Source organism: Podarcis erhardii, assembly GCF_964252035.2.
Source record: "Podarcis erhardii genome assembly, chromosome: 9".
NCBI classification, from domain to species: domain Eukaryota; kingdom Metazoa; phylum Chordata; class Lepidosauria; order Squamata; family Lacertidae; genus Podarcis; species Podarcis erhardii.
Genome location: NC_138512.1, coordinates 39,593,473 through 39,617,241, shown reverse-complemented (window position 1 = coordinate 39,617,241; position 23,769 = coordinate 39,593,473). Strand labels below are relative to the sequence as shown.

The 23,769-nt window shown below is 43.8% G+C and overlaps 1 protein-coding gene across 10 annotated transcripts in view; it reads left to right on the top strand.

The window, feature by feature from the left end:
• NPY2R (neuropeptide Y receptor Y2) overlaps window positions 1–22,013 on the top strand; it is a 34,707-nt gene extending 12,694 nt beyond the window's left edge. For 7 of the 10 annotated variants that reach the window (XM_081875424.1, XM_081875422.1, XM_081875420.1 and 4 more), the window contains one exon: window positions 500–3,962. In XM_081875424.1, coding sequence (XP_081731550.1) covers window positions 548–1,711 — 1,164 coding nt within the window. In that variant the 5' untranslated portion in view covers window positions 500–547 and the 3' untranslated portion in view covers window positions 1,712–3,962. Of the gene's footprint in view, window positions 1–499; window positions 3,963–21,964 lie in introns of those variants that run through there. The other 3 variants (XM_081875425.1, XM_081875423.1, XR_014159891.1) reach the window with 2 other exon arrangements.
• Window positions 22,014–23,769: the final 1,756 nt, after the last annotated feature.

Here is a 23,769-nt window from a genome sequence, read left to right as displayed (position 1 = left end):
CTTTGCATGCTAGAACAGTGACTTATCATTGCCCGTTGAAAGGGCTGGCTGGCCTGTTGTTTGTGGTGTCTGGCTGTTGCTTAAAAGACCAGCCTAGGAGAAGAGGAATCTCAGCTCCCAGTACAGTGCTTTGATGGGAAGAAAAATGCAGCAGAGAACAGTTTCTCTCACCACCACAGCACTCAGCTTGTGAGAGAGGAACCTTTCCTCATAACATAACATTGTGATGGGAACACTCCACTGCTTCTTTGCAGATCAACAGGTCATAGTATCTGAAAGCTGTGTGTGATGAGAATGTGTGTATTATGTCTATATTAAAGATGAAGCAACTGAGTCTGAGATATATTTGCTTGCCTAGGGCCCCTAAGAATTCAGGGCTGAGGTGCAATTTGAACCAGGGACCTCCCAGTCCAATTCATTTAACCAACACCCTACCTTGGGGTAAACCTCCTGACTTTGCCCTTTTTTAACATGTCCATCATCTTGGTATTCTTTGTAGGGGAAGAATGCAGCTTGTGTGTTGAAATTTGTCACACCTACAGAGAACATGGGGCTGATGGGAGGATCCAAAATTATGGAGAACCGGACAAGACTAACTAAAACGGACTTCTACTCCAGGCTGAACTTGCCACCAGGCTTCGAGCATCCCTACGATGACCTGCTTGCTGACCCCAAGCGAGATCTGACAGATAGCACCAATTTGGTGGAGGTGCAGATCGTCCTCATCTGTGCCTACTGCGTCATCATTTTGCTCGGGTTAGTGGGCAACTCCTTGGTGATTCACGTGGTGATCAAGTTCAAGAGCATGCGCACGGTGACCAACTTCTTCATTGCCAACTTGGCCGTGGCCGATCTGCTGGTGAACACACTCTGCCTGCCGTTCACATTAGTTTACACATTGCTGGGAGAATGGAAGCTGGGTCCTGTGCTGTGCCACCTCGTGCCGTACGCCCAAGGCCTTGCCGTTCAGGTATCCATAGTGACGTTGACTGTGATAGCCTTGGACCGGCACCGCTGCATTGTGTATCACCTGGAGAGCAAAATCTCCAAGAGGATCAGCTTCTTGATCATTGGGGTGGCCTGGGCTGTCAGTGCCATCTTGGCCAGTCCTCTGGCTATCTTCCGGGAGTATTTCTCCATTGAGCTCAACCAGGACTTCAAGATAGTGGTCTGTGCCGAGGCCTGGCCCAGGGAAGGGCTGGTCAATTACAGCACCATCTACAGCGTCTTGATGTTCCTGATCCAATATGTCTTGCCTCTGGCCATCATCTCCTATGCCTATATCCGTATCTGGAGTAAGCTAAAGAACCACATCAGTCCCGGGGCGGCGGGGGACCATTACCACCAGAGGCGTCGGAAAACTACCAAGATGCTGGTGTGTGTCGTGGTGGTGTTTGGGGTCTGCTGGCTGCCCTTCCACATCTTTCAACTCGTCAGCGATATTGACAGCAACGTGTTGGATTTGCAGGAATACAAACTGATCTACACGCTCTTTCATGTCATTGCTATGTGCTCCACTTTTGCCAACCCGCTCCTCTATGGCTGGATGAACAGCAACTACAGAACGGCTTTCCTGACTGCTTTCCGGTGCGAACAGCAGCTAGATTCCATCCACCCAGAAGTATCTCCTGCACTGAAAGCCAAGAAAAAGCTGGAAGCCAAAGAGGAGCATTGCAATGGACCCCCATTTTCACAGCCTACAAGTGTTTAGGGGGTGAAACTAGATGTGGCAGTGGGCATACACATACACATACCCGTCACACTCTTTTTACAGGTATGGTGACGATATGGATTGGGACCAGGGGCAGAGGGGAGAAAAGCCATTTAATCTTTCCCCTGTCTAATCTTCCTGATGGAAATTGCTCCTCCCAGCTGGCATTTGCCCTGATAGGAAAAGCAAAAGTGCAAGTAGCAGATGGTGGGGCAGGGAGTCATGAGTAGGAAAACAATGTAGGCAGAAAGGGTTAAGCCATTTCCCCTTGTGGCTCTGATCCAATCCTCACCCAATTTGCATTTGCACTGATTTTAAAGAGAGAGAAGTGCATTCACACATCTCTATTGCATTTCCTGTTTGACCCTAAGAAAGCAGTGAAGCTGGACGAAGAATGTGAGTGAGTGCAAGGGGAAATAGTTTGATGCTGATGTATTGTTGCGTGTGCTCAGATGTGCTGCTGATTCATAGAAAGCTTATGAACTGGGTGCAATTTGAGAACGTTCCCTACATTTTCAAGGCCATTTGTCATCAAGTATAACTTCAACTCCAAAGAACTATAAAAGACTAAGCTGGTGTTTGGTTGCGTACAGTGAATTCAGAAGCACAGCCAGCAGTAACGCAGAAGAAAAGGGTTTGCCATTGTCAATGCACATTTTAAAAAGCGAGGAGACAAGACATTGGTAGTTGGAGGCAGATGACAATAAACATTTGACTGCTTGGAACATTGCACAGTCCTTTTAGGCCACAGGATCAAACTACCCTCTAGTGGCAAAGCTGCAAATGGTTGTTGAAGTTGAAACTTGCAGCATCTTTCTTTATGAAAGAAGTGGGTTTCCTAAAAGTCGTGGTGTACTATGGTTTCTCCCCCCCCTTTGATTTACGTGAAAGTTGTGTTTCCCTGTTGAAGTTTCGCTGACCTTGTTTTTAACATCTACCTTTTAGCCACTTGTAATGAAATTCTGGAAGGCAAAGCTTGAAGTTTGTATAATGAAAGTGGTACCCAGCTTGGTAATGTGCAATCTGTTACTGATGGATTGAGCACCTGCATGGCATCCTGTGAACCATATGTGCCAGCTTGGCCCTACGACTGTGGATGCCCAGGGCTGTGGGTGACATGCAGTGTGCATGGCTCTGGCACTGAAATTTGTGGGTGCCCAGCCCTTTCATGGGGAATTTTGTGGGTGCTTGGGCACCCAGGACCTCAGGGAGCTTGCACTTATGCTGTGAACTGTTTTTACAGTCCTTTTTGGGAAGGAGAAGGTCGGGGGGGGGGGAGAGTTTTACATTAAAGTGGTCCAAACTTTTCTGCAATTGGTTCCGACAGAAGCGGACATAGTTTTCTTTGTTTCTTTACAATGATTTTGTACTATTCATCCGCTTACCAATAGCACTATGCTTATTTCTTCTGCTAATTTGTTTTAGCAGAGACCAAAAACTGCCCCTCTCAATAATCTTAGCGCTCAGCAATTTTGCAGTTCTGTCTTGTGCCCCCTCCCTCTGCCTTTCCAGATCAGTGTTGCCAAAAATTTAACAGGATGCACAGGGGTGCTGTGGTACCAATTCATAGTCTTTCAAACATTTCAGTTAAAAATCTGAACCTGCTAATCGGAAGATTAGTAATGGGTGAGGAACTAAGAAGTCAAGCAAGTTTACTGGTGTGGATCCCTGTTTATTCGCAAGTCAAGTCTGGGTATTTTGGGTGCATGCATGCCTTTATGTGAGGGAACTGCAAATGCCTGATCTTTCAGGTATCTTATAGCCTGATCCATACCTGAGTGATTGAAGGTAATCCTGTTTATTCTCAGTGGTGTTAAATTGACTCGGATCCTAGTATTCATTTTAAATGGATTGCAGATTGAGCTGTGGCACTGTTAACACATCATGTTTGAAACTCTTCCTGCTTTATTGCTAGATGCTAAAAAAGGACAGTAGAAACACTGCCCGTCTTGCTCAATGGTAATGTGTGTTTTTTTTGTTTTGTTTCTGTTCTTGTGGTTTGTGCTTTTATGTCACGCATCTTGCCTGGGATCTGTGCCCGTCATTGCACTCTGTGCAATTAAATACGTTCAAATAGAATGCAAGCTAGACATCTGTATGCTGCTGTGTATACCACCAAATGAAGTTTGCATGTGTGTTTGTTAAGAGTTCCATTCTGTTTGCTCAGGTATATGACTTGACTCTCCTGTAAATGCACAGCTATGAATGGCAATGCACACTTCTTCAGCATATATGGTTTGCCTTTTTTTAACCCCCCCCCCAAACCCCTGGAATCATTAAAGTTATCAAAACAAAGGATCATTGCTGGTGTGTTTTCCTCACCCACTTTTTGCGCCAAGCTAGATGTGGTGCATCATTGGAGCCATTTCTTTAAATGTGGGTAAGCCATGAAAAATGGAGGGTGCAGGGGGATGGTATTCAAGGAACAAATGATACATGAGTCACAATGCTTGCTACATAGGAAGCTGCCTTATTACTGAGTCAATGGCTGCTAAGCTACGATTGTTCTGTTTTGCTGTTGGTGACAGTATCCCTCTGAATATCCATTGCTGGGAATTGCAGGTGGGGCAACGGCTGTTGCACTCAGGTTCTGCTTAAGGGCTTCCTCCCATGGACACCTATATGGGCCCTGTGATAAAAGAGTGCTATAGATGGGCCTTTGGCCTGATCCAGCTGGGCTCCTAGACCAGGGGTCCAGCTTGCACTGTGTTGTCTGCAGTGACTGGTGGCAGCTCTCCAGTTTCAATTGGAGGATCAACCCAGGCATACCTGGAAATGCTGGGGATTGAACCTGAGACCTTCTGCATGCAAGGCAGATGCTCTACCATTGAGCTATGGCATATTTCTCCCTTGCTCACTGCTTGCTTCTATGGGGTTAGTTCCTTGACCTAGCTTTTGCTTCATCTGGCCTTCATTACCCCAAGTCAGTTTGGCTCAGAAAAAGGACCAAGACAGAAAAGAGGGGGCAAGCTCTGGTGCTCAGTGATGCGAAAAAGAAAAAAGGTACTGTCAGGGGCTCAGGAGCTGAGGCACAGGGAAGATGGGAGATGGAGAGCGAGGGGGAGGAATCCGAAGGGAGCGTAGGAGGGGACAGTGGTCCGAGGGATTCCATGAGCCTCTCCAGCGAATCGGAAGATTCACAGAAGGGAGCGCCAGTGGCCAGGGGCAGGGGGGTCCCAAGGGGAACGCTCCAGGAGCAAGGGGGCAGCAGGGACTCCCAGAGCAGTAGCTGGAAATCAGGACCAGCTTCCCCACCAGAGCAGAGTGGGGGGGGGGGGAAGAGTCCCAGGCATCGGGGCCAGTGCTTTCCCCACCAGGGAAAGGAGACGAGGCAGAGTCTACCACGCCTCCCTCGGAGAGTCGGACAACGGAAGGGAGGTCAGATCCGGCCAGTGTCACGGAAGAGGGAAGCAGTGATAGAAGTAGTGTAACGGTTAGGAGAAAGGTCACTGGGTTGGCGCGAGAAGCAAGTTCAAATGTACAGGAGCGCGGGACAGCAGAGAGTGAGGATTGGGAACCGGGTCCTAAAGCACGCCGGAGGCAGGGGGAGGAGCTAAGCGACTCAGCGTCGGAAGAGTCCAGAAAGGGCAATGCCCCAGAGGGCAGGAGGACCCAGAGGAGAAGAGAGCAGCGCAGGAGGTGGAGCAGGGCTAGGATCTTAAACTGGTGTGGAAGGGGCGGAGACTCAGACAGGACTTCGCCGATCTAGAGTCTAGACTTAGGGCTGCACGCTCTGGCTTTGAAATGGAAATTAAACTTCAATAAAGACTTTTGTACATAACATCAGCCTGGCGTTGGTCCTCTGTGAGCTGGGACCTAGAGGCAGCTCTGACAGGTACTTCTACATGTTTTGAAGTTAACTCCTTCAGGAGCTATGGACAGAAACAATGAACAGCATTAGTAACTCGATTCTTAAAAATAGAACGTAAGTAATACACATGTTATAGAATGTTTAACATGGTCCAAAAACCTATTAAATGCACAACACATAATCTAGCTCTCCTGAACATTTAAACCCATATCGGACTTCAAAAAAAGGAAAAAGAATAAACAATGTTTGCCAGGTACCAAACTTAGACCTTAGCCATGAAATGTTAAAACCTCATTTTTCTCTCTCTAAAGAGTGAATAGTAATTTATCTTAAATGTAAATACAATCTTGAGATGCTCACCACCAGCCCTAACATTTACCAAACATGCAGGAAAAAATGTGCCTGAAATGAAGGTAAGTATGTGGCGGGCCAATATATGACCAGGGCAGACCTGCATGTCATAAAACATCAGATCGCAGCCAGGGTTTGGCCCTGGAGGCGCCCTGAAATATCAGTCATGGGGGCTGAGCATGGAAGCAGCTAATCAATTGCTTCCTGTGCTTAAACATGGGAGATGCCTGAGTCTATGGATACTGTGCCCTGTAGGGGGTGTGTGTGTGTGTGGAACTTGAGGCTTCTCAGATTGGGGTTTCTCAGTTTTGTTTGAACTCCAAGATCTACCAGCGGAAGCCAAGTGCAAAAGACATGTTGTTAGAATGAAAGAGCAGGGTGCTTCTGAGGACATTCTGAGCCCAGGAATTTGTTTTCAGTGCAAGAACTGGGCTGGTCTCACAAAGATTTCCCCTAAGAGTCCTCTCCTTGTTTCCTCTCTACATTTCAACAGCCTTGTATAGGCATGGAAAGTTATTTTGCTGCTGATAATGTTAGAGTCAGAAGGCAGGAACATTGCCGAACAACTGCAAATCACCCAGAGATCAGTCAGTAGTTGCTGATCTACTTTCTGATTATATGACAAGTAATCAGTTCCCTTTAATAACTATGAGGTGGGACAATTGTGCCTGCATGCACTTCAAGCACAAGTTCAGCAAACACAAAAGTTCAACAACACCATTAAAAATAAGAACATATGGAAAACATTTAAAATAATTTAAAAGTATGTGCAGCAATCCTGGAGAATCCTCCTCTTCATCCTGGAGAAGAGTGACTAGTGGGGTGCCACAGGGTTCTGTCTTGGGCCCGGTCTTATTCAACATCTTTATCAATGACTTGGATGATGGACTCAAGGGCATCCTGATCAAATTTGCAGATGACACCAAACTGGGAGGGGTGGCTAACACCACAGAGGACAGGATCACACTTCAAAACGACCTTGACAGATTAGAGAACTGGGCCAAAACAAACAAGATGAATTTTAACAGGGAGAAATGTAAAGTATTGCACTTGGGCAAAAAAAAATGAGAGGCACAAATACAAGATGGGTGACACCTGGCTTGAGAGCAGTACATGTGAAAAGGATCTAGGAGTCTTGGTTGACCGCAAACTTGACATGAGCCAACAGTGTGACACGGCAGCTAAAAAAGCCAATGCAATTCTGGGCTGCATCAATAGGAGTATAGCATCTAGATCAACGGAAGTAATAGTGCCACTGTATTCTGCTCTGGTCAGACCTCACCTGGAGTACTGTGTCCAGTTCTGGGCACCACAGTTCAAGAAGGACACTGACAAACTGGAACGTGTCCAGAGGAGGGCAACCAAAATGGTCAAAGGCCTGGAAACGATGCCTTATGAGGAACGGCTAAGGGAGCTGGGCATGTTTAGCCTGGAGAAGAGGAGGTTAAGGGGTGATATGATAGCCATGTTCAAATATATAAAAGGATGTCACATAGAGGAGGGGGGAAGGTTGTTTTCTGCTGCTCCAGAGAAGCGGACACGGAGCAATGGTTCCAAACTACAAGAAAAAAGATTCCACCTAAACATTAGGAAGAACTTCCTGACAGTAAGAGCTGTTTGACTGTGGAATTTGCTGCCAAGGAGTGTGGTGGAGTCTCCTTCTTTGGAGGTCTTTAAGCAGAGGCTTGACAACCATATGTCAGGAGTGCTCTGATGGTGTTTCCTGCTTGGCAGGGGGTTGGACTCGATGGCCCTTGTGGTCTCTTCCAACTCTATGATTCTATGAATCACATACTCGCTCCTAGATGACACAGAGCTGCGCTTGGCAGTCCTGTTTCCTATAAATGTGTCTGCAGGTGGCATTCAGTTGGAGGGGTGGGGGGAGAAGAAGGAAAGAGTGATGCAGCTTGAAAACATCTGGGCCTTCCAATACAGTGGTACCTCAGGTTACTTAATTCGTTCTGGAGGTCCGTACTTAACTTGAAACTGTTCTTAACCTGAAGCACCACTTTAGCTAATGGGGCCACCTGCTGCTGCTGCACCGCCAGAGCACGATTTCTGTTCTCATCCTGAAGCAAAGTTCTTAACCTGAAACAATATTTCTGGGTTAGCGGAGTCTGTAACCTGAAGCGTATGTAACCTGAAGCGTATGTAACCCGAGGTACCACTGTATGCCCAAAGAGGCTCTTTGTGAAAGGCACCTCTCTGTAATAAGAAGCAAATGGAGACAGGTCCAACCAAGTTAATTTTAGCTCCAAGGAGTTTTGTGCCGTAACTAAAGTTGTGCCCTGGGAATACTGTGGCAGCTTGAGTGAGATGCTTCAACACTCATAGCATGCAGCTCCAACCCTTCTGGTTACTTCCAAGCCAGTGCCTTTTTCCCAGAGAGTACATATGCAAGAGTTCTCTGATGCGGAGCACCTGAAGCGACTCACATGTTATTATCTCCGGCAAATGCAAGGCATGTATAATGAATGCAGACTTCAGTCAGAGCATGTGAACTGCTTCCTAAGCACCATAAATAGATGCAGAAAGGTCAGTTGCTCTTTTTCAGAGTGGGGAGCATGTGGCTTTCCAGATGTTGTTTGACTCCAATTCCCATCGGCCACAGCCAGTATGGCCAACGGGACAAGTTGATTTCCCCTCCCAAGTGGAAACTAACCAAGCCAGCTAACTACTATTGTTTCAGCGAAAATACAGAATCTCTCCACATTTCCCCACATGGTACAGCTTCAGCTACCAGCACTCTGCCTTTGCTTCTGCTTAGGAACTGTTGAACAATCATGTTGTTGCCTCATCCATTTTGCTAATTATTCTATTTTAAAAATGAGCATTTGAAAACAGTGCCAAGTAAATGAAGATCCTATTTAACTTTTGCAGGAATAGATAATGGCACGGGCAGTCCTGCTTATGCGTTTTTGGGGCACGTTGATGAATAAATATTGTGATGACCCGAAGTCATGTGAAATGACTTGGTACAGAATGCATAGTTTCACAAGACATAAGAGGCACAAAGGCTTTATTTTGGATTTGAAGAGTTTGGATTTGATATCCCGCTTTATCACTACCCTAAGGAGTCTCAAAGCGGCTAACATTCTCCTTTCCCTTCCTGCCCCACAACAAACACTCTGTGAGGTGAGTGGGGCTGAGAGACTTCAAAGAAGTGTGACTAGCCCAAGGTCACCCAGCAGCTGCATGTGGAGGAGCAGGGAAGCGAACCCGGTTCCCCCAGATTATGAGACTACCGCTCTTAACCACTACACCATACTGGCTCTCTTCTGATTTCTTCTGATGTAGGAATAACAATGAGAAAGTTAAATGTAGTGTACAAATGGCAGTGCATGTTGTTTGTCAAGCTGTGGGATAAAACTCCTTTTCATATTATATTTCCTGGCAAATGAAAAAAGGACAGGAACATAGGAAGCTGGCAAAAGACCATTGGCCCAGTTAGCTCCGTATTAACTACAATGATTGGCAGCAGCTGTCCAGATTTTCTTTCCCAGACCTTGATGCTGAAACTTGGAGCGTTTGTATGTAAAGCACTTACTTCATCACTGAGCTCTGGCTGAAGATCACATCACCCACACTATTTGATTAAATAGCCTTTCTCTCTGCCTTGTTCTTCATTTTTGGAAGTTAGCTGGGCGAACTGGCTCCATTCAAAACTTGCAAAACACTTTGCTCTTCTCCAGCCATGTAGAGGGTCACTTGAAACATGCCTGGCTTCCAGCGAGGTTCATCTGTTCCCTTTCTCAGAAAGTCTAGAAGAGTGCAACCCTATATGTCTCTACTCAGAAGCAAGTTCCATGGTTTTGAGTGAGGCCTACTCCCAGGGATGTCTGTATAGTGGGTTGCAAGTTTAAACTCTATGGTCTACTGATGTTGTATCTGCTACTGGGTCTATGCAGAAACAGCTCACTGCGTGAGGTGGGGTGGAGCTGCTCGCTTCCTGGCAAATGAGTCACTGTTACCAGGAAGTAGAGGGAAGGGAAGAGGCAGCAGGGATGTCAGCATGCTACACCAGCAGAACAAGTCCCGTGCTCCTTGCAGTATTTTTGCACCACAACAAACTCCCTACCGCATCACTATTCCCTTCCAGGTAAGCAACAGGGACCTACCTGCTGGGAAGCTGGTGTAGTGGCACAACTCACCATGTAAGCCAGTTCTGATTCAAGCGTATACAGTCGTTCCTTGGAAGTCGAACAAAATCCATTCCGGAAGTCTGTCCGACTTCCTAAACATTCAAAAACCAAAGCGCAGCTTCTGATTGGCTGCAGGAAGCTCCTGCAGCCAATTGGAAGCAGCTGAAACCACGTCAGACATTTGGATTCCTAAAGAACGTTAAAAAACTGGAACACTCACTTCTGGGTTTCAATCATTTGGGAGCCGATTTGTTCGGGAGGCAAGGCATTCGAGATCCAAGGTACGACTGCACTAGAAATTTAGCTTTGCAGAATTGAAGTGGATTAAAGCACGGTCACTCTGGCGCAACAAATCTGCTTCTTAAAAACATGCCCCATTGGGAAAGTGTGAGGTGAACGAATAATTAACTGGAAGATGTGTGAACACCCTGCAAGCAAATCAGGATGAGTGCCGATTGCCATATAACCACCTTGTAAACAAATCATAGCAAATGCTCAGTAACAAACACAGTCTAACCAGTGCATAAGCTTTGTGGAAGTAAAACAGTCAAACATCGAAGCAAGTCACACTTTCAAAGTGTTGAACAAATACTTATTAATCATTGCATTATCATTGTAAAGAGGATAAATGGCTAGAGACAGGTAGCCAAATGGGTAGAATGAAACATGGTGAGTCTGCAGGGATCTGATGTAGAACTCTGAGCTCTTGTATAGCTTAGCATAAACACCTGGCTCTGCCTCCTGTTTCAGCAAATTTGTAGAAATGAAATATAATGGGGCACATATTTCAAGGAAATGGGGAGGTGGTATTGGAGCACTTGGTGATCCACACAGAACTGAGCAGGTACATAAGCAGCGTTCTAATGGATCCTTGCTGGGAATTCAAACCTGAGCACAGATGGTACATTCCATTAAGGAGAGAAATGCTGCCGGAACAGAAACTCTACATACTGCCTTGAATCTCCTGCACCACCCTGGCACTGCCTTGCCTGTATTAAAATGCTGGCTCCAGAGTCCGAGGGGGCTCCCGGCAGTCATAGCTCATACGGTATGCTTTCCTGAGTGGTGGCAAGTTCAAGGTTGCCTTTACAAGATCAGAAAAACAAAGGCAGCTCTGTTAAAGCACAATAACTCCCTTTCCTCTCAAATCCACAGTTGTGTAATACCGAACAAGCATCCACAACATAAAGGACATGGTGCACTGCAAATAACAGCACTGCCACGCACATTTTCAAATGTATTTGTTAAATTGGAATCTCACCTTTCCATCAAAATGTGTGTGTGTGTGTGTGTGTGTGTGTGGAAAATAAAACACACAAGAAAAGAATAAAAGGACAGGTAAAACATAAAATCAACAAAAGAAAAATGCCACCTAAAACCAATTACATCATATTTACAAGCCATTTTTACAGCCTGCCTAGATCATGTCTTTGCCTGCTGGTGTAAAGTCATTGGAGACGGGCCTCCCTTGGCAAAGAATTCCAGTTCCTAGGTGCAGCCACCAAGAAGGCCCTCACCTGAATTAAACTAAAGGCCTTATTTCACCCAGATAGCAATATTTTGTAGCAATGCAATAAGACTAGACTTCCTAGCTGGTGCTTTAGTTGAGAGTTTTAATATACACATATTTCTTATCCAAAAAGTTAAAGTCAGAGTAGACCCACTGAAGTTAATGGACACGGCTAACTTGCAACCTTTAATTATTGCAGAATTTTCCAGAGTTACATCCAACACTAGACCCTACACTACAGAGTCTTGATCTGCCTTAACCTCTTCACACACTGGCTGCAAAACTCTTATCCATAAGTGGTTCTAAAAATGAAAATGTTAATGTAGTATAATCTAAAGAAATGTAAAATGTTGCGTCCAGATTGCCTTTTTGCATATCAAATTAGCTAATTTCCTCCCAAAGGGAGGTATAAAATAGCCAGCAATAAATGATTGTGGGGACATTGGGGCATTTGGGAGGGGGTGGGGTGCGTAAATGGCTGCCCCCACTGGCCAAAAATCAAAATCAAACATTGACCACCTCATTTTCAAACTACCCTAAAGCTTTTAGAGTTCACCCTCCCTGAAGATTACTCCAATACTTTGGATGGCATTTTTTGCCCCCAGAGTCAGAAAAGGATCTGGGCTGAATACTTTGGCTCAGAACTATAAGAAAAACACAGTGGAAATGAAAATCTCCCTTCCAGAGGTGATTCCACGAATCCTCTCAAGGTCCCGGAACATGTCAACTCATTATCAGCAGTATTGTCTTAAGATTGGACAAGAGATTGCACTGGCTGGAACTTTCATAACTACAGATTGCTTTAAAATGAAAGTAATAAGCTGATATGATCCCCAAAATGTAAAATGTTCCATGCTGTGTCAAAATGCCTTTCACCATGCCAAACATAATAGCAGTTCTTTTCCCCCTTCAGTCAAAGGAAGGTCATTTGGAGCCAGGATGACTGTAACTAACTCAACAGTCCAAGTTACCAGGCACATCTCTTGCAGGGAAAATTACAGGTAAATGGCTAGGAAATAGCTGGGGATTCCTGTGGGAGGTGAGAGCAAATTTGGCAAAGGGACATACTTCCCCCACTTCTCTTTCCCCCACCTGGCTAAGAATGTTATAATCTAGGTGTATCTGTGTGAAAAGAATAATGCACACTGCAGTTTGAGGTCCTCTCCCAATCCAGACTGTCATTATTTTGCAGGAGGAATTCAATTGCATACTGACGGTTTTAGGTTTGCACAGAGAAATTGGTTTTAAAAGCACCCAGGCAATCTTGTGAAACAAACCAAACTTTTTTTTTAGAACAAATTGACTTTTGTGTGTGATAAGGAACATGCATTAGAAAGTGTGGGATGCTAACTGAGTGATGAGAAATCGTATAGCCTCAGTGCAAACAAATCAGGATGGAGGCTCAGTAAACCACAGAAGTTACAGAACCTCCATGCAAGTTTTGTGCAAACGAAACAGCGTGAGTGCCGAATTAGAAGGTCACATGGAAGCACCCTGAATTAGAGAAGAAGAAATGCACAGGGAGCTACATTCTGAACCCTGTTAGCAAACAGCATTTTGAGGTGCTGGCTAGGGTTGCCGTACGTCCTGGAAAACCTAGACATGTCCTCTTTTTAGGGGTCAACATGCCCATCAGGATGAATTTTCACATTTCAAAGGAAATGTCTGGGGGGTTTTTTTGGGGGGGTTGGGGGGCATGCACATGCTCGGGAGGGCGCTGTGCCCCAGAAGCAAAAGCACCACAGCAGAGTAAGGCTGTCTCAGTGAAGATCAGGTAGGAGCTGGGGTCCATGAGCCAGTGTGGTGTAGTGGTTAAGAGTGGTGGACTCATAATCTGGTGAACCGGGTTCATGTCTCCGCTCCTCCACGTGCAGCTGCTGGGTGATCTTGGGCTAGTCACACTTCTCTGAAGTCTCTCAACCCCACTCACCTCACAGAGTGTTTGTTGTGGGGGAGGAAGGGAAAGGAGAATGTTAGCCACTTTGAGACTCCTTCGGGTAGTGATAAAGCGGGATATCAAATCCAAACTCTTCTTCTTCTGCCCGGGCTGGCAGCGGCTCAGGCTTTGGTGGCTTTGGTGGCTTTGGTTTGGACTTTGACTCAGGCTGCTCTGCATGCTGCAGCTGCTGCCAGCCTGAGCTGGAGAAAGAGGTGCATGGGCACATAGGTGGCCCCATGCACCCACATGCCTCTTTCTCTGGCTTGGGCTGGCAGCAGCTCGGGCTGCCCTCTTTTTTGCTCTTCAAGATATAGCAACCCTGGAGTTGGCTGTTTCTCCAGAAATATCTGGCATGGGAGCAATGGAGTGTTGACACTGTATCTCTGTTAGTGGTGCAGTCCTGCCGTTTTAGACCCTGAACATACAGTGTGGGTGTGTAGCTTTAAATGGCCACATGTATTCAATTACAGTAATGTTTCTTTTCTTCCATCCTCGCCACACACCATGCTTTATGACTGGCGTGCATTCCTGATACATCAGAAGGACAAACAAACAAGATGAAAAATGCGTTCAAATCCTGAGAAAAAGGAAATATCCTTAGAATGCACAGTGCCATGTCTTAAACTCACTCAGATCATAGCACCGTCATAACTAGAAGAATAAAATGAGAGTCTGCTTCTGCTATCCTAAGCACAGTTGATGTCGAAAAGGCTAATATACATTTTGAAATGAAAATAATAGTATGCTGATGCCCAGAATTTTCCCATTTGATAGGGATTCCGTTTGTGGAGTATGTGAATCAGCATGTTATTTCCTCAGTAATCCATTTTAGTGTGAATGAATGAGTGTGGGAAAACACACACACATATCCTAGCCCTTTGTTGTACTGTTAATACCAAATAGACTTTTGCTGGCCTGTAAATGTTAAAATTGCATTTGCTTGATTGTAACTTAGTGGCTGATCTGTGATTGTAATAATAAAGATTGATTGAAATGATAAAGTGAACATATGCCCCCTTTTATGTGCCCAGCTGCCTGCTCCCTGACTATAAAATGTTTTTAAAAATACAAGGAAAGGATGTGGTGTCAACCAGATTCTGGGCCCAGATGCTGACACGAGGCCTGTTTGTTACTGCCCATAATCTCCCACTTCCTGGTTAGTCCAGCCCAAGTCATCCAGCCCGAGCAATACCTCATGCCTCCCAGATGCTCTGCACAACACCTCTCATCAGCCCCAGATTGCATGTCCAGTGATCAGGTAAAACTGAGTTATAGTCCAAAATATTTTGGAGAGCACCAGATTGGGAAAGGCTGTCTTTAATCAATGCAGCACAGAGACCAACTAGTCTGTTTGTCAAGCCAGAACATGGGAACCAAGAGGAGAAAGGATGACGAAGGTATGGATTTCATTCTCCGGTTCAGTGTCCTTCTTACTGGCTTTAGGAACACATTGACCACATCAATATGCCTCCTTGAGGCATTTTCCATTCTCTGTACTCTTCATGAGTAGAATGGTGGATATGGTTTTAATGAATGAATAAATCTGTTTGGCAGTATGTGGCAAGCTGAATATTAGTCAACAGGGTGCCATGGATCTGATGCAAGAATGATTGACTTGTGATCCTTCAAATGTTGGACTACAACTCCCATCATTCCTCATCATTGGGCAGGTTGGCTGCCCAACATCTGGAGGGTCATGGGCTCCCCTTCCCTGATCTAATGCAATGTGACAATTTTTATGTTCTCATTGATCATTCAAGTAACATTAATAGCTTTAAAAAAGATCTCATTGAAGCATACAGCCTTGAGTGCAAAATTAGTTCTTACTTAAATAAGGTGGGGAATTCAACAAAAGGAGTAGACTGACATAATGGCAATATAATCAGTGATCACGGCATCTAAGCATAACTTACTAAATCCTCATGTGGCAACTCAAGCCTTGGCAAGGATAGCAAGCAGTTTTCCCCATCACAATTTTTCTCTTAATAAGATCGTGAGCGACGAGTCGAAATAAGAATTGCGATGATAGCTTCTGCTTCAACCCAAGGGCTGGTTATCTGTAGGGGAATCTGCTTCCTCCACAGCTGCAGCTGCTTAAGAGCACCTTGCTTCAGTCAAATGCTGTGATGGAAGAGAGGAAACACATTAAAATCCCAACTTTGAACTGGCCAATCAGGGGCCCTCCAGTGGGCGGAGCCTTGCTAGCGGACCGTGAATCGGGTGCTTCCATTCCGGTCTTCCCATGACACATAAAGCTGACTGCACCTGGCATCTTCAGCGCAGTCAGGAGAAGCGTAAGGTCTGTTGGCAAAGATATAATGCCCAATATATAGGAAGGTGACCCTGTCCATGGAATAGCCATCTAGCATCCAGTGTCACTTCATAATGAATATTGATTCATTATGGCAGCTTACATTGCATTATCTCCATGTAATCTCTGTAGAGGCAGCATGTTTACAGCTCTTGTAAGTGGCCTTTCAATTTGTTCTAGTGTTAGAAAAGGGCAGCCAGCCATCAAAATGTGTCATGCTTCATGTTTATTGCTTGTGCTCTCTATCTTCTGTTGAGGTCTAAAAGGTTGCTCTTAGACAGGAATTTTTGTTTTCCCCTTTTCAATGATGAAGGTTTTATAGCCAGTTTCATCCTGTGACATGACATCAGTGATGGGAAGGAGCAGCATGAAGGCCACCACCACATCACTCCTTCTTCCGCTCTGACCTGATTTCCTACAGCAGCAGCATGAAGGTGCGGGCAAACAGACCTTGTCTAGGGGTCCCGTCCCTGAGGCAAGAGCGCCACTGGAACAAGACCATCAACCGTGTCTCACTAATGGAAGCCCAGGCTTGCTGGTCTCATAATGGTGCTCAGGGACAAAGGTGTGTGTGTGTGTGTGTGTGTGTGTGTGTGTGTGTGTGTGGAGGGGAAATATAATTTGTTTGACAGAGATAGATAGGCATTTCTGTGTGCCTTCCTTTCATTTTATGGCTCTCTACCTGTGAAATAATGGTGTTCATTCAATGTGCTAAAAGACAATAAATTATTAAGGCTGGAAAAGACAGTAGTACGAGATATGAGAAAATATTACATTGTTTGCTGATATAATAACAACAGGAATGCTATTTGAAATCTTTCTTTTAGACTTCCGGGTTGGCGCCATCGCTGAATGGCGGACTCCCTCCGAGCTCCGGAGGGAGCCTGCTCGGCAGGGGCTGGGTCCTACCGCGCCAGCGACGCGGGGACCCTCAAAAACCATGGGCGCTGAAACCCATGGACATGGTGACTCGGCTGGCACCTTTTGCGCCCCCCCGACCCGCGAAGGAGCCTTTTTAAAGGCTGCGGAACGGGTGACGGGGGGGTGGTGCTTTGAGTCCTCCGCTTCCCCTGCCGAGTGAAGCCGCATGCCATTCGACGGAGAGCGCTGACTTCTTCTATTGAAAATTTGGACTTAAAAGAATAACCCGTGAGTAATTGGAACCTGGACTAAAAAGGGGGATAAATTTTTTAAAAAATTCGGAGCGAGCGGGGGAGGCGCAAAAAGGAAGTCAGCCCCCCCCCCCTGTCGTAGAGGAGTTAAAGTAAAGGATTTGACAACTAAGATCGAGCGCAACCCTATTTTGACAAAGTTACTAACTTCGCGATGGAAAATTATAAGACTGAGCTGGAGGAGAAAAGTGGAATTGAATTAAAAAGCAACCCCCCCCCCCCGGAATCCTGGGAGCGATTTGTGAGAGCGCCGGGAGAAGAGAAAGAGAGGTTTTGACAGCTGTCAAAGAGCTGTCAAAGCGGAAGAAGAAAAATGAGAACTTTGTTACGAGGACTTTGCCGGTTACATTTGTTATAAATTGGATACAAATTGCTTAAAACAAGGAATAACAAGTTATTTTGACTGGTGGGCGTGATCTGGAAGGGAACTGAGTTATTGCAATCCACCTAGAGGAGCTGAGGGATATTACAAGTATTGTTGGCTTGGAATCTGAATAGAACTTCTTATCTCCTGGGAAACTGCAGGAATGGAACACTATTTTGTCTACAGAGGTCTACACACTAAAGGAGACAATAGATTTATCTATTGAAGAATGGAAGGGACTTGGCATAATGTTTTGTTCCTGAATAACAGAGCCTCTGCAGAGGAATTAGAAGCTTTTGGAATTAGAACATTTGTGCAGGAGAGCAGGGGGGAAAAAAAGGAGGAGAGGGATTAACAAGAACAACAAGAACAACAAGAATTGGATAAAGTTGGAAGTGGGAACATTTGGGACATCCAGATTTGAAAAGTCTAAGAAATAAAATTGGAGTTTTTACTCCTAAATATAAAAATCTGGATGGAAGAAATGGGCCTTTTTGAGATAGACTTCTTCCAAGATTGGACATTCGAAATTAAAGATGGCTGGTAAAGGACTATGGCCTAGATAGATGTGGGAGCTCCAGGAAGACATCAGACGTTGATGAACATTGGGAACGCAACTGGGAAAGGGGGGAGGGAAATTTGGAATCCAAAGGGCGTAAAATTATATTTGATTATCTTAATTATATTTTACAATTTTATTTTAAGTAATTATATTTGATTATTTTAATCTGTATTGTATATTAAAGGAGGGAACGCGCGGAAGGGAACAGGTCGATTTTAGGGGATGGGAAAATATTTTTAAAACTGGGCTAATGATAATAAGTTCAAAATCTGGGATAAGAATTTGCTGAATTTATTTGTAAAAATTGGAATACAAGAGGGGGAGGGGAGGGGAAGTCCTGGAAAGATGTTACTGAAAATAAGATTTTAAATTGGGATGTTTTGTTCTTTTTATTTCTTTTGTAATTGGAAATTTCTAATAAATATTATTTTTTTAAAAAAAGAAATCTCTCTTTTAGGTGGAAAATAGATATATACAGTGGTACCTCGGGTTAAGTACTTAATTCGTTCCAGAGGTCCGTTCTTAACCTGAAACTGTTCTTAACCTGAAGCACCACTTTAGCTAATGGGGCCTCCCACTGCTGCTGCGCCGCCAGAGCACAATTTCTGTTCTCATCCTGAAGCAAAGTTCTTAACCCGAGGTACTATTTCTGGGTTAGCGGAGTCTGTAACCTGAAGCGTATGTAACCCGAGGTACCACTGTAGTTGTAGCTATTCTTCATATTCTATTGTACACCCATTTTATATTATTTTATGGTGCTCACTTCGGCAGCACATATGCTGAAACTGGAACGATATTATTTTACGCTATAGTTTTTCCATTTTGTTGCATGCACACAAGATTGCCCCATTCATTTTCACGCAGGATACAATCCAGTGTGGGATCACTGATCCCTAAAAAGTTAAAAACTGTTGTGGATTGCAGAGACTTAGGGTTTCATATAGCACTGGGGTGAAATGAAAGCTAGCAATGCCATTTTGTTTTTTACCAGCAAAATACCCAGCCAGTTTTTGTTGCGTTGGGGGAGGGGTGGTGGTGGTTTCCAGAATAGCTCCTGGTGAGGTGCGCTCTGCATCTGGTACTTGGATGAAAATCAGCAAAACTTTCCCTACTTATATCTAGCTGCTCAACAACAACCAACATTCTCGATACAGACCTGCTTAAAAAATGGTTTAGTCTTTGTTTCACATTCCATGGGATGCAAAGTTCATTAATTGAAGGTGCTGATGCAAATGACAGCACACAGTTTATAAGAGAACCACTTGGGAATTGTGCCTACAAGGTGTTCTGAATTGAAGCCAGCTTCCCTCCCAATGAAAACCGCAGCTTTGGTAGGTGGATGGTAGCATGGGAAAAGAGAGGAGTCCAGGATTAATCCTCCCCATCCTATGAAGCCCTGTTCCTGCTATTTGCATTACAAAAATCATGCATGTTAATAGCATTCACACAAACCCATATCTGTTTTGTCCCATTAATGGGCTGGTTTTGATACATGCTCGCTCCCTGCGGTATTCATTTTCAATTTGTTCAGATTGCTTAGAAATGAAGGCCACACATTGGCTCCCTATGGGATTCAGAAAGATTTAATTAGCAAATCTAATCTAATCCCTTAAAAACTATACTCACCTTGAGATGTAGCTGTGCTGGTCCTCTGCCCATCTGTAGAGATGGGGAAGAAATTCTTTTGAATTCTCTTGAATTTGGATCGAAAGATGAACCTACCTAATTTATAGAATCATAGTATCAGAATTGTAGATTTGGAAGGGACACAAGGGTCATCTAGTCCAACCCCCAGCAATGCAGGAATCTCAACTAAAGCATCCATGGCGGACACTTCCTGAAACAATACACAAACCGAAACCTTGTCATCTTTTGAAATTCACACTTCTGCAATGCGGTTCTCCAATCAAGTAGTGTGTAGAAAAATGTGCATACAAAGTAATGTGTAAATAAGAATGCATCTGTTCGTGAAACTAACATACTACAGAAAAATGCATGCAAAAATGTGTATATTTGGCAAAAAAAATGCATACCAAAATTAAGAGAAATATGCATTAAAATGCTGAGTTTTCATTTTAAAATGAATTTGTAAGCTTATGTGGAAATGTGGAGAACCAAACTTAAGAATGGAAAAAAGAAATACTGGCAGGAACTAAACTGACAGATTCACCCATGCCTAGCAATATGTCAACAGGGCCTCATGTCAAATCTCTCTCTCTCTCTCTCTCTCTCTCTCTCTCTCTCTCAAAACACTCCCCAGATTTGGTATCCAATATTGTATCTATTCTAAGAAAGAAATGCTAGTGGCTTGAGCCAAATAAACCCTACATAAACAGATGGAAAAGGGTTCTAGTACTATGTGGATTTCATCATTTTAACAGAGCTCTTTCAGTGAAAATGACCTGTTTTACCTTGCTCTTTCATTGGCTTAAGCAGGTTCACTGCATAGTTTATGGGAGTGAGATAGAGAGTGACGGTGACTGCTCATAGACCTAGAACAGATCACAAGGACTTCACAAATCAATTTTGTTTCCATGACCAGTAGTGGCAAAAAGCGAGTCCTTGAGGGACTAACACAAGTTTATCATCACAAATGTGTATCTTCTGCCAAATGAAGAGCGGAAACGAGCTGTCAGTTGATGCAGGGCTGTGGCTCCATCACAGCAGGTTTCTCCCTTAAAAGCAATTCTTAGCAATACAGAACAAGAATGTTGATGAAAAGAGGGAGCCACTGCATAGCCCAACTTTAATGAAATTTCTTTACAATTATACTTTTAAATTAGAAGTAGCATCTGTTCTTTTGTTCAAATCTGGCCACCTAATTTCACAGTTCAGTTGGAAACGGAATCAGGTAATAAGGAGGGAACTTAAGGTGGGAGGGAACTCATATGGATTTACATTTTTGGAATGGTGAGAAATACGCTTTTAATTAAACATTTCTACATTCCTTCCAGTCTTCCTGACCATTTTTAAAATATATATTGCAGGACAGATTTTACGGGTCTCATTATTTGCCACACCTAAATCCCTTGGTGATAGCAGAATGCAGAGACATAAAACTGAAAAACACTTAACTGAATATGAAGTGTTTTATGGGGCAGGTTGGCAGTGATTCATCACCAGGCATGCAAATTCCTTCATCGTCAGCGTTGGTAAAGATGCCCAACTGCAAATTGTAGGGTTGCGAAGCTTCTGTCGCTGTCCATGGTATTTGAAATGTTTCATACCTATTTAAGAAACTCCCTTCCCTAATGCCATTACTTCTTCTACTGCAAAGATAGTGATTTATTCTCCTTCTTTCCTGCCTTGACTACTTTAAGGCTGCAATCATGTACCTGCACAGTACATACTTAATTTGAGAGAAAGCTCCACTGAGACTAGTGGGACATACTTTTGAATAAACACATATATCATTGCACTTCTTTCTGGTTTGCCCCTTTACCAGCTTCACCCTCTCTCCTCCATTTCTCACTCTGCTTCTAGCCTGATTTATTTTGCGGGCTAAACTCCATGTTATATTAAGCATGCTTTGAAAAAGTGTATGCTCAACACAGATCCCTTTATTTCTCAATGAAAAAAAAGTCAAGCAGCTACACACACACACCCACACACCCACACACCCACACCCACACACCGCCCCAACCTGGCTTGCAACCACATTGTGCGAGGGGGAAGAAATTCACTGCAATGTTTTCTTGCCTAAAATTGCCCTGCCCTAGCTGCTTTTAGCTCAACATGGTGCTACTTTCAGTAAGCAGCATGCAAATAGAGCAGCAGGGGGAAAACTCAGAGCCAAGTATTCCTGGAAGCTGCCAGTGTCTTACTCTTTTTTGGCTATCCAATTTAACTTGCACTTTGATGGATGATCATAGTTGTCACTGATCAAATGCTTGGGAAGTCGCTATTTGCAAGAGAACATTTATGTTGCTCCTTGTTCCATTTGCCATGGCGAAAATCTCTATAGGTTCAGGAGGCAGAGCTATAGTAAAAAGCAGAAGAGGCCCTTAGCACAGGGTTAGAAAACTTCCAGATGTTGCTTACAACTCAAGACTGAGCTTTTTTCTTTTCTTTTCTTTTAAAATGACTTGCAGATCTTCACAGAAGACAACAGCACTCGCTGGAAGCAATCTATATTTCGCAATGTACATATTCTTTATTTATTATTTACTAAATAATAAAAAGCCCATACTTTTTGTCACTGCCATATTTATATCCCACCCTTCCTTCGAAGGACCACACAGAAGGGCAATCTGGTTCTTTAGACGACTGCAAAATATTGATCAACTGGTTGTCATCGCATCCTTCCCAAAACAACAATTTATTGATGAAGTAAATTGGAGAAAGTATGATTTGCTGCATTTTTTTGTCAAGTGTGGAATGAATGCATCAATGCAACAGCTTCAAAATGACTTAAACTGTCACCTTCTTCTCATTACTTCATTGTAATTTATAACGGCTGCCATTGGTGTGGTGAGTTTGAAACCATGCATGAAGGGGAAAAGATAGAGAACTGAGTGGTTGTAACTTCAGAGTGGTTATAAAAATATGATAAATGGGTAGAGTTACCATAGTCCATGATGGATTGTCTCAATTACTTCTCATCTGCAACATAATTCACTTAGGTATAATGTACCAAAGAGCTGCTGGCAAGCACATCTCCAGTGTTGTTGAGCTAAATATAAAAACCTTTTGATAATGCAGTGTGAAGGAAGGAAATATCAGAAGCTGTTAGGGATGAGCAGATGTCTCCATTTCCCATTTCTTTATTGGCACATGGGTTCACTGTGCTCCAAGTTCGACGCTCCTGAATTATGAAATTAGAAACATTTCTAAAATTCTAAAATATGACAATGCAAATTTTGCTGCAGCTTTCATCGGCTTTGCACCCCCCTGGTCTCCATCTAACATTGTCACTGAATATTTTCAAACTGATTAAACATTGGGGGAACCCCCCCCAACAAACTTAGTTCTGATGTTGATGTGGCTCTGTCAAGAGTCTTTGGGTGCTGTGTTATAATGTGTGTATGCCTTATTGCACTTTGGTAAAACACCACACCAAAAAGAATCTGAATACAATCCTATGAACGATAACATTTAGACTGGAATAATGATGTCGGGTGGAGAAGAAATGTGTGTATGTCTATCAGTGAAAAACTGTTTATGTATGCTTATCTGTATATGCAAAACTCTGTACTTCAGTTTGGAACATTATATTCAATATATTACAGACGAAAAGAAAACAGGAGCTTGAGAAGCCCACCCCTGGGTTGAGTAATGAGCATAGAACATAATTTTATTCATTTAAATAATTGTACCACTTATATATCCCTAATTTCCACAGTGAATAAGAGGAATGCAGTAGGAACACAGCATAAAAACAATTACAGTGGTACCTCGGGTTAAGTACTTAATTCATTCTGGAGGTCCGTTCTTAACCTGAAACTGTTCTTAACCTGAAGCACCACATTAGCTAATGGGGCCTCCTGCTGCTGGCACGCCACCGGAGCCCAATTTCTGTTCTCATCCTGAAACAAAGTTCTTAACCTAAAGCTATATTTCTGGGTTAGCAGAGTCTGTAATCTGGAGCGTATGTAACCTGAGGTACCACTGTAAAAGTAACAAGAAAAGCAGAAAACATTTTCTGGGCTGTTTATAAAACATACATTTAAAGCACCTGTTTGCTCAAAGGATCTTGGGAACGATCACTTGTTAAGTGTGCTTGGAATTGAAGTTCTATGGGGTGTAAACTACAGTTCCCAGGAATCTTTGGAGTGCTTTAAATGCATGGTGTATGCATGGCCTTAAAACGTCAACTGAAATAAAAAAGTTACTGGACAATTCCCGAAAAGGATTGTGTATTTTCTCAATCCACATCCAAGAAGGATTTAAGAAAGGT